Raw genomic sequence first — 11,489 nt, 5'->3', positions numbered from 1 at the left:
TTTACAACCGCTTTACGTGTTAATGTATCTTATCTTTCTTGATACGAAATGCCATGCAGTCTACACGGCTGCTCACAATACTATTTTCTTATCAAAATTAATGAATGGAAGCATACTTTGGTACCCGTAAGGAACAGGAGTGACGAAACAAAAAGAAAAGAAAAATACGCTTCGAGGCAAGACATAAACGGCGTTTAAAGGCGCGGCTCCACCCTTTACCGGAAGTGATGTCATCTTTGGTCTGTGTCATCTTCCACTATTGCCTTGATGAAGGTTGAGAAGTACCAGGAGACTCGGGAGTAGACGCCGGGCGCTGGATTGGTAGGCGTGTTGCAGCCGTAGCCAAAACTGGTGACGCCTACCACGGACCAGGCGTTGGTGGCGTTGTCACGACACATCAGCGGACCACCACTGTCGCCCTATTCATGCAAGAACGAAACCCAATAATATTATGATAACGATAGTGATTCATCAAGGCAATGTTCAATACTAACGACCGTGACTTATTGGAAAATGACTAAGTCGTTTCCAGCATTGCTGGCCCAGCAAAAAGATAAAGTGGATAAACTTTGAGTGGATAACAACAAACAAACAGAAAAAAACCATACAAAATATAATTTGCAAACAATAAAACAATAAAAACTGTCGAGTGTTGTCTAAAAGGATCACATTCAATCACTTCATAAGATATTTCGATTTTGATAATAGAGTGGCTACTTGTATAACGCACAGGTCCACCTTTTCGGTGCTCAATATCACGATATACTGATGATGCATCAAATAAAGCAAATAAAAACTAAATATCTTGTTACATAGAAAGTTCGTCACACTGATGAAAATGACAAATGTGTTCGACCTGCAAACCAATACGATTTGTATTAGAGTAGGAGCTCATCTGTATCGAAAATTCAACTGAAATTGGTGTTAATTTTGATCTCAATACAAGACTGGTCATTCCGCTGATGAAGGCTGTAGCGTTGACAGCTGAAAATTCCGGAGGTAAATATCTTGTAATGAGATAAAAAAATGAACACCAATTTCAGTACGATTTCTATTGTTTTATTTCGTCATTTGGATCACTTAGAGAATGCGTGCAACAACATCCATGAATGGATTCTGAGTCGTGTCTGTGTGTGCATGTGCGTGCGTGCTTTTAATAGCATTGTTCTAGTAGCAAATCGGAACACATGCATTTTGAAACGTTGTTTTACTACAAGCGAAAAAAATTTGGAAGAAAATACTTTAGAAGTAAGTTGACAAGGGTCAATTCTTTGGATTTGTTTAAGTTGCTTTACATTATCGGTATCACATCCTCAATAATTATTATTAATTTGTAGATTAATTCTTTTTATGCCAGTCACTTTGGGCACTAAATATACAAGGTTATTTGGTTTCCTCTGCTTGTCACCCTTCAAAGCACAAAAAGGTTCAAACTTGGTTAGCTGATCGATCATTGTTCATTAATATGCACTATCAGACGATGAGTTATTCCAACTGTCTTTGTACGAAAATATGTGCATATTGTGCATGTTCCTATGTCACCATGACGACGTAGAGTAACATTTCATGTTCTGTTATCTGTGACTGTTAGTGACAATCAACACATTATTTTATCAATATGTTCCCAGTACTCCATCCGATGATTAAAGTTAAAGGTGTCGGTCGATTGATTAAGGAGCTTTATAGATTTGCGATGTGGACGTTTAAAACGAAGATTGCATTAGCCGGTCTAGAGAGCCTGCGTCGTATTGCAAAGTAGCTTTAAATTACGCGAGGACGCAACCTATCAAAAAGTAAAATGGCGCCCCCATGTTATGATCAGTGCATCACATGATAATAATAATAATACATGTATATAGCGCATTTTCCATAAACATACATGTTCAAATGCGCTTTACCAGTGGATTATTGATGATATTAACGGAACAAGTGAGTTTTTAGATGTTTTTTGAAGGTGACGAGAGATTGCTGGCTTCGGAGAGTTTTGGGTAGTTGATTCCACAGTTTGGGAGCAGCAGATGAAAATGCTTTATCACCAAGTGTGGCCAGCATCTTGGAAGTTGGGTGATTCAGTGTGATACCTTGTGAGGAGCGGAGGGTGTACCGGGATGGGTGACGGATGGTTATGAGTTCAACTAAGTAAGGAGGGGCAAGACCATGGATACATTTGAAAGTGAGCAGAAGTATCTTGTAGTGGATCCTGGACCCGATGGGAAGCCAGTTCAGTTGACGGAGGACCGGTTGCATGTGGGAAAATTTGAATGTGCCTGTGGCAAGTCTGGCAGCTGCATTTTGAACCCGCTGTAATTTCTTAATCTGGGTAGCAGTTGCACCGTAGAGCAGACCATTACAGTAGTCGAGGCGGTTGGTGGTGAAGGCATGAATGATGGTGAGTAATGATCTCTGGTCCAGATATTTGTGAATTCGACGGATGTTGTGCAGATGGTAGAAGGCTGCCTTACATGTCATTAGGACATGCTGATCCATGTTCAAGGTTGAATCGAAGATGCAATCCAAATTCTTGACATGAGATGCAGGAACAATGTCAGCGTTCCCAATCCTGATGTTGGGAATGTTGATCTTTTGGAGTTGTCGTCGTGTGCCAATGATGAGGAACTCAGTCTTATCATCGTTGATTAGCAATCTGTTTGTTACCATCCAAGTTCGAATATCCCTGAGACAGCACTCCATCACTTCTACAGCTTCTCTTTCACTAACATTACCATCAGGCCTGAATGAAAAGTAAAGTTGAGTATCATCAGCGTAGCAGTGGGCGCGTGGGAGATGTTTTTCTAGGACATCAAACAGGTCAGATGTATAGATGGAGAACAAGAGGAAACCCAAACAGGATCCTTGTGGAACACCACAGTGCAGATCAAACCTCTCAGACTAAGAGCCGCAGATGGTTACTCGTTGACTCCTACCAAGCAGGTATGACTGAAACCATTCCAGTGTATGTCCGGAAAGCCATATCTTGGTGTGCTCTCTGCGTCGTGAATGTATTGAGCGAATGCAAAAAAACAGCCCAGAACGCGTAGTGAAAACCCAGAGGACATTTGGAGGACGCGAGATATATATACCGAGCATTCGATAGATCGATTTTGATAAGCGATTTTGCGCATGCGCAGAACATGTCTCCCCCCCCCACCCCCGAACGTCCGCATCATGAAAATCTAAAGCTCCCTATTAGCATTATTTTGTCATTCCAACTTGGAAGGTCTGCATATATAAATAATCGAGTTCTGATAGATACCTTACAGGTGTCAACCTGGGCATCGGACGACACCGCACAGATCACGTGATCGCTCAGGTGGTGTCTGCCGGCATAGGCTTTCGTGCACTCGTCCAGAGGTACGAGTGGTACCCTCCCTTCTTGGAGTATCGTGGAACCGAAATCTGAAAAGACGATACATTATCATCAGTAGCTTTTAACATGGCATTCCCCGGGAGTCACTTTATAAATTAGTGCCCAGTTTCTCCGAGGGCATTATGTCATCATCATCTTCAACAACAACATAACAACAGTAATGATGATAATAACCGTGCGTGGTGGTATAAGGAGATGAAGGAAGATTAGGAAAAAGGAAAGAATATCAAAAGACATGAATAACAACAATAACAAGAACAAGCCATTTCATGTTGTTATCAGCATTGCTATCAGACTGCATTATTATACACGGCATACTGCGAGTATGGTTAACAAGACAGAGTGGAGGGTTCTCTGTAAGAAAAGCAAGAGAAAAAAAGAAGAAGGTGAAGCGTAAATTTAAAAAAAAATGAAGAAGTTGAAGACTGACGAAGTGTGGTAACCAAAAGAAAAGAAAAGAAAACAAAACAAAAAGAACAATGTGTCTCGTCTATATTCATGAGAGCAATTCTGTGTTAATTAGTGGATAATAATAGTCTTCATAATCTAGAAAGTGGTGGTAGTACAGGAGTATCAGGAACAGTAGGAGAAGATGAGGTGGATGAAGAGGAGGAGGAGGAGGAAAGGAAGAGGAGGAAACTAAGAAGGACGGATGTTGTACAGTGTATATCAATGTAGCACATTTCCAGAAGAGTCTCTCTCTATCAGGACAATTACCCTGCGAGGACAATGACAGTGCCCCTCCCCAGGCTAAATACCGGTTAGTGATAGGAATAGAGTAAAACATCAGGGTTAGGTTAGGGTTAGAGTTTGAGTAGGTGTTAGGATTATAGGTTCAGGATTACGACTAGGGTTAGGGAAAGGGGAAGGGTCTGGGGTATATTGCCCTATAGAACCGCCTTTTGGGCCTGGTGAAAAGAGAAAGGGTAGGTTGACTCCGCAGGGAGGGAGAATAAAAAAATATCATGACTGCCAATGTTGCCTCAAGAGAAGAGATATTATGTGATGTTAAACAGAAGCCGGAGGTCGTGAAATCTTCATGTGATTGGGAGGGCATTAACAAACAGACACGAGATCCATTTATTCATAATTATATGGGAAAGCGATTTTCATAATGATCTGGTGACTGCCTCTGCAGGCTGACTGCAAAATTGTGGGAGGCTGATCGAGGAAGGCGTGACTGTGCAGAGTTATCCACACTCACTGGAATTCGCGAGACGTGTGATGACCTAAACGCGAACGAAAGTTCGCGTGTATCAATGAGCCTTGCTTCTCAAGGGAGCTTGACAAAAACGAAAACATGCTATGCAAGATCAATCATAACTTGAAACAACCAGCAGAGGCAAAGCCATGAACTGCAGGCTTAAAGTCAGAAGAAGGTGAAAGAAAAGGTCTTAATGTTTCGTAAAGGAAACAATGAAGGGAACAGAAAGAGAAGAAACAGAAGTAGGGCTATTGTTATATATTCTCTTGATTGTCTAAATTTCTAGGCTAGACTCTCATTATGCTTATTCTGTGTCGCATCGCATCAATCAATGTTCCTCCCCGATGGTCACATACACTTGTAATTAATTTTTTTCTCATTTTCTCATTGTGTCATCAAAAAAGCAGTCGAGGGCAATAAAGATGAACTATTGTTACCGTCACAATCATAAATTATTGTTACAAACAGTGATAAAATTTATTAACTGGGCCTTCTCCATTAAAATCATAATTATTCGTAGTAACAACAACTGTTGTAGTGATATTAGCGGCAGTAGCAATAGTATGGTGATTGTCAAACCAGAAAACTGTATTGGGATTATGTTAACATTCTTTTTGTAAGTAAGGCCTCCAAGCATCGATAGTGTAACAGTCGCTATTAGAAAATAAACAAAGGAAGATAAAATGGATTATCATTACATGATGAAAGACGTCCAAATTAATCCAGGGATCGTCCTTACCGGAAAAGGACGTCTTCCCCCAGCCAAGCACGTAGCACGTGGTGAACAACTCCATCTCTCTCGTGTCGTCATTGAGGCACGCCGGGGAAACCCCAATTGACGTCCCTACGGGTGGGTCAAAGCGGACGACGGCGATGTCGTTGGTGAACGCCGCCGCATCGAACTCATCGTGCATGTAGATCCGAAACGAGTTCCTCGTCACGTGACTGCTGGAGTTCTCGGCGAGGGAAGTGTCGCCCATAACGACGGAGCCAAGTTCGCGTGAAGATTCGTTTTCACTGCAGCAACAAGAAAATATGCACGTAATTATATTTCAAAAATATGAGCTCAACATAATTGATAAAATTTCAAGTCTCATGGACGGGGTTTTGTCGGTACTTACAGATAATAGCAACTGTACTTCGATGGAAAACACAACGGCCATCCTGGTGGCGAAACGGTTAAACAGATCACAGTATGCTCTTCAGATGACTCTGATTGTAATGTGTTTTGACTCTTCCTACTTTGGTGCTACAGCACAATGGCCAAAATTCACGAAAGTGGTACAATTTTTGTCCATGGTTTAAAGGGTGTGTACAGTTCTGGTCTAGGTGAAGATTTAGCTTTTAACATTTTGCGAGATATTCAGAAACCTCTCTATGAGATGTCAAAGAGCATGCAGTTCTCTGGGGTATCAAAAGTTTATTCGATGAAAATCGGTTTTGAAATGGCTGAGATATCCAAAAACAAGGTGAAACAAAGAGATCCTAATAAAGTTGTGGCATGTCGCCTTTTATTATCATCATCACTTTTTTGGATATCTCAGCCATTTGAAAACCAATTTTCATCAAATAAACGCTGAATCCTTCTTAAAACCACATGCTCTTTCATATCTCATAAGAGGTTTCTCATTATCTCACTTAGGAATGTTCAAAACATGAATCCCCACCTCAACTAGTACTGTACAGTCCCTTTAAACCATGGACAAAGACTGTAGTTTTGTATGGGGCGCCAAGTGTCGCATGGCCTATTTCGTTACGAAATCAGTCATTTCGTCGTTCATTTCGTCGACGAAATGTTGTCATTTCGTTAGGAAATGATCATTTCGTCGACGAAATGACTGATTTCGTAACGAACTAGGCCATGCGACACTTTGCGCCCCATACAAAAATACGGTCTTTGTCCATGGTTTAAACCATGGACAAAAATTGTACCACCTTCGTGAATTCGGGCCAATGTGACTGAAACCTCTTGTGAGCTCCTACACAATAGGCCTAACTATAGCATGTGACCAGTGTCGTTGTCGACAAAGTTCTTCCAGTGAGGCATACGTGTAAATGTGGCATAAACGTCAGCTGGGTTATTTTGTCTGCATCAAAATGACGCAGTGTCTGGCTGCCAGAGATTCAAGATTGTCTTTCTTGTAAATAGTATCCATAGCGTCACCTTTGTCATCAATGATCGCTTGAAGAAGATGAAGAAGAAGAAGAAATATATTTCTTATATACATAAAGAGACAGCTACACAATTACCATGACTCTTTAATTTCACCATCGAAGTATTTGGTCAAAACTATTCATGAACAGTCAAGAGCCATTATCAAACTAAGTGGGGAAAAGAACGTTTATATTAACGTCTTATCATTGCAAAGTCGAAAAGGGTATAAATATCATCATCAAATGTATTACGACATTGGTGAAACGCATTACAGGCAATGAGCAGCCGTCAGCAACCATCGATCGCCAATGAGCGTCGCTCCACACATGTGCGAGCCGTGCTGGTCCCGTAGCGAGGCCATCCACGGCCAAGACTCGATGTCGGTCGGGCGCCCACCCGACACCCTGAGATCGATGCCGCGGTGCGGCTCGACGACTTCCTGAATGCACAGCGCCGATGGCGACGATGAAGTGGAAATCACGGGTGGCGAGTTTGGATCTGGGGGAAAGAAAGCATCCAAGTATCATGACATGGTGTATGAATTACGAATGCTTCTAAAGAATACAAGATCTTGGAGGCACCACCAGGCCTACATGAACCCGAAGGCAATATATTCGATTTTTACGACTTATTAAATATACGTGTACTTAATCACCCTTTTCTCAATCTTTGGCCGCGATGCATGAAATTGCAGGGCTATAATTATACAGTCGAAATGCATCTAATGTATGATAATGAATTGTTTAGAATCATGTTACGATGTAAATAGAAGTGCATGCAATTATATTGGCATGTCGTGCATGAATACATGGTTATAGTGCACGGCTATACGCTCTGGCAAAAACGGTGCCCACAAGCCATTTGGTACCATGTCAATGAAACTCAAATTATCTTATGTTGTTAAACACACACACACACACACACACACACACACCCATAAACAAACAAAAACTCAACTTATGTCATTCTTGTAAAATCAATGTTTACACAACTTTTACATTGAATTGAGTCATTATATTACATCAATGCTTTTAATCTTAACGCTTCAGTTTTACTATACTGCTTTGGGTGTACGCACATCACGTAATGATATTTTCCGGTTTGCTTAAACTTAGTTTATAATCAATAATGTGATGTAGTCTCATTTAGCCGGAATAACCTCTTCAATGCACGCGCCGCTCTTTTATGATCATGGGGTACTGTGATTGGTATAGCATATACTTCAAGCATTGTCGTTTGCACCATTTTTACCCCCACAAGATCAGCGTCAAGATGATCCCAAGATGTAAATATTATACGGCAGCATTTAAAAAAAAACTGAGGGTTAAAAGTAGGGTTTCAACTAGTTTGTTTTGCAGAATGGATCGATGGATGGGTCGTCACGTCATCAATTCTTGGCTCATGGATGGGGTCAACCCCTGTAACCATGGTAACCCTTGTTTGCTGAAATGTACTTTTGACGAAAGCCCAGGTACCTTCTTTATTGCACACGATGAATTTTATCACCATGCTATACCCGTTATGTATACTTTTTCTTTTATAGGTCTATGTTTTCTTTCGCACCACTCGACAAAAACAAGAACAAAGTAAAAACCCGAACACTGTGTATGGCTCAGCTGAACATTGTAGAAAAATCGCACAAACAATAAAACCAAACTCGGTGGCTCGCATTCATAGTGATCAAATTTCTTTTCCCAAGTATAACAAAGTGTTCACACCTCTGAAAATCTGAAATGTAGATTCTCCAATATGCAGATGCTAAATAGGCCTAGTTTTTATGAATATATGAACATGCAAATTACCTGACGTAACACTTTCCCTCTGATGTATATTGTAATCTGTTGACGAAACAAACACATGAAGGAAAAAAATGTAACAAAAGCTCATGAATACGATGATACACACAGGAGGGGGGATCAAAGTGTCTACAAACGAAGTTTAATAGATTCTTAAGAATTTTGATGGATGGAGCTACTAAACCCCGATGTTAGCTCGGAAGAGTGCCGAAAGACTGTGAGACAAAAAAAAAAAAAAAATCACCTGTTTTCTAAAATTTGAAACCTCCTATCAGGTGTACAAGGTTCGTATTACATGAATGTGACTCCGAAAGCATAACAATGTGGACACAAGATGTAAGGTAAACAGGTGTCATGTTTTCAGTTGCTCTGCATTTTGACCCATATTGTTCTGCGTGCCGAATAAAATAAAGAGCTAATAAGTGAATGCGTGGACTGTTTTTAGCAGACAATGCATTTCTTCCTTTTTTTTGCGAATAAACATCAAACCTACCCACTTCCTCGCTTTGTGTTTTATACTGGCAACATCATCTATAGCTACGCAGTCAATCTAAAAATATTGAGCAAAATACTCAACACTTATTGCAAGTTTCTACCTCAATTCAGGTGAACAACCGCAGTGAAATACAAAGTTGTATTTACCATTTTATATTCTTAGTTACAAACGATTATACATTCATGCTGAAGCAGCTGACTAACTTTACTTCCCGCCTGTTAAAAAGCTTTCCTCGGACAGAGTTACCGCTCTGATGATATTTGATTTCGAGGTTTCGATGATGACATCACCAACATTATTATTTAGAATATATTCAATCCAATTCAATTGCTCATTCATTTCCATTAAGAAAAAAAAATAATGATCTAAAGCAGTACGTGTGTCAGTTCGACTTTCATCCAGTTTGGAGGGACAGATCATTGAACACAATATGAAATATATGCACGATTGGTATCATAGCGGAAAAAAGGAACAATGCACACTTTGCCATTGTAACAAAGAAGAAGAAGTATAATCACAACGATGGAAAAGAGTGTTCCACTGTAAAAAGCTAAGCTTGTAGGACATGGAACACTGAAAAGAAAACAAATAGAAACACCAATACACCAATATAATGTATTCATATTCATCTATGTACCATTGTACATTAATATTGATCATAGATATACGATGCCGATAATATAGGTTTTCCCGGCCAATTTCGCACTTTTTTCAGTCCAATCCCTATTTGCTGCATTCAATTTAGCACAATTTAGCCTAGACGGCATGTTCGGTATTTCAATCTTCTAATCTTTTCATTCAAATTCATTTTGGAGCATTCAAATTACCTTTTACATCATTCGAATCAGCACTTTTTCAGTTCAAATTCGTAAGACACGCACCATTTCGCAAATCGTTCATGCAATTTAGCACGATAGTCACGTGACCACGTATACCCTGCGCTCGTTCATTCGAATTCATTCTTGGGCATCCAATTTCGCATTTACTGCAGTCAATTTAGCAGACACGTTTATGTTTTTATTCTGATATCACTTTTGCAACAGTACTTTCAAAATATGAGCATGTGTTTATAATGTTCGATAGCATTATTTCATTCACAGATACATTGATCTTAAGTTTGTTTTAACATTAATTGGGAGAAGGAGGTTTCAATTTAAATCGTGATTATTTCTTTCATCTGCATGTTTCATTATTTTAATTTGGTGGGTGCTAGATTGCGTTAATTATCATTAGGAATAAATAAAAGTTCTTAGATCAGCTCTAGCCATCAATTAACGAGGTTATTACCCTCAAATGCTTCTATGATTCTTTCTCTGTCTTCTTAAGAGATACGCCTGTATCTAACTCGTGCTGCCATGACTGGACATAAGAAAGTGAAGTGAATCTATCGTACTGGTGCAAGCATGGCATGCCATTGTGCATGTATAGTTCTGATAACATGAAAGAAGAGGGGCGTTACAGAACAACAAACTGAAGTTATATAGGGTCAAAGATACCTTTACTATACTTAACAGCGTTTGGATGAAACAAAAATTCAACATTCAAATGCGTATAAATCACGGTTCTCTCCTTTACAAAATGGAAATAACATTACGCCAATTTAAATGAACATGTTTGGAATTTGACTGCCCATACGCGAAATTGAATGACTGAAATACAATTTTCCGCCAGTGCTGGCGAATTTGAATGACTGAAGAGTACGTGCCAATTTGAATGCCCGTTTTACGAATTCGAAAGGCATATGTGCGAATTTCATTGACCGAAATGCTAAATTGAACGAACAAGTTGCAATTTTGAATGACAGAATGTACAGTGACGAGGATTTTCGCTAAACTGAATGAACCTTTTATCAAATTGGCCGGGAAAACCTATACAAACATAATGCACTTCTAACAGTACTTGCTATAGAATGCAAACAAAACATATTGTAACATAGCAATTTTATGGCACAAACACTATTCATATTCAATATATTTCCGACTATGATACTTAGTAATTAGAAAGACAATATCCTGACTTATATAAACAGAGGCTTGCCCTAGCGACCAACCTTCAAAGACCAGAAAAAGAACCAAAAGAACAACAGTCAGTGAGATGAAGAAGGTGAAGAGAACCCAGGGCAGGACGCGTTTACAGCAGACTCGACGACTGGTGCGCTCGCCCGTGCACATCTCGGCCAAAGACGGTTTACCTCGACCTTCCTCCATCGTCAGAGCGTGTCTGGTTTCTTTCGCATTGCGTTCCATTTTGGCTGTATCCTGGATGTGGATCCGACGGGGGAAATAAAGAATTTGAATGATTTCGAGTATCACCTACAAAAACAAAACAAAGCAAAACATAAAGTTCAAACACTTTCCTAAAAAGGAGGAGGTACCCCTCCGTAGTAATCCCATTGTCTACAGAGTTGAGACAATAACTCTCTTCAAAACTAACTTTGAAGATCTTTGCCGTAAACCCGCGCTACAATGTAT

The 11,489-nt window shown here is 39.9% G+C and overlaps 1 protein-coding gene across 1 annotated transcript; it reads right to left on the bottom strand.

Annotated features, from left to right (window-relative positions):
- Positions 1-214: 214 nt before the first annotated feature.
- LOC139713574 (chymotrypsin B-like) lies at positions 215-11,264 on the bottom strand. Its single transcript, XM_071625288.1, has 5 exons — positions 11,069-11,264; positions 6,999-7,224; positions 5,311-5,588; positions 3,254-3,396; positions 215-419 (listed from the first exon to the last, which is right to left on the bottom strand). Exons 1-5 carry the CDS (start codon positions 11,262-11,264, stop codon positions 231-233), a joined length of 1,032 nt encoding a protein of 343 aa, XP_071481389.1. The 3' UTR covers positions 215-230.
- Positions 11,265-11,489: the final 225 nt, after the last annotated feature.

Source organism: Diadema antillarum, unplaced genomic scaffold (genome assembly GCF_040938485.1).
Source record: "Diadema antillarum isolate AM-2024a unplaced genomic scaffold, OU_Dant_1.0 seq00002005_RagTag, whole genome shotgun sequence".
NCBI classification, from domain to species: Eukaryota; Metazoa; Echinodermata; class Echinoidea; order Diadematoida; family Diadematidae; genus Diadema; species Diadema antillarum.
Note: the sequence above shows the minus strand (reverse complement) of the source record. Positions and strands in the feature narration are given on the sequence as shown.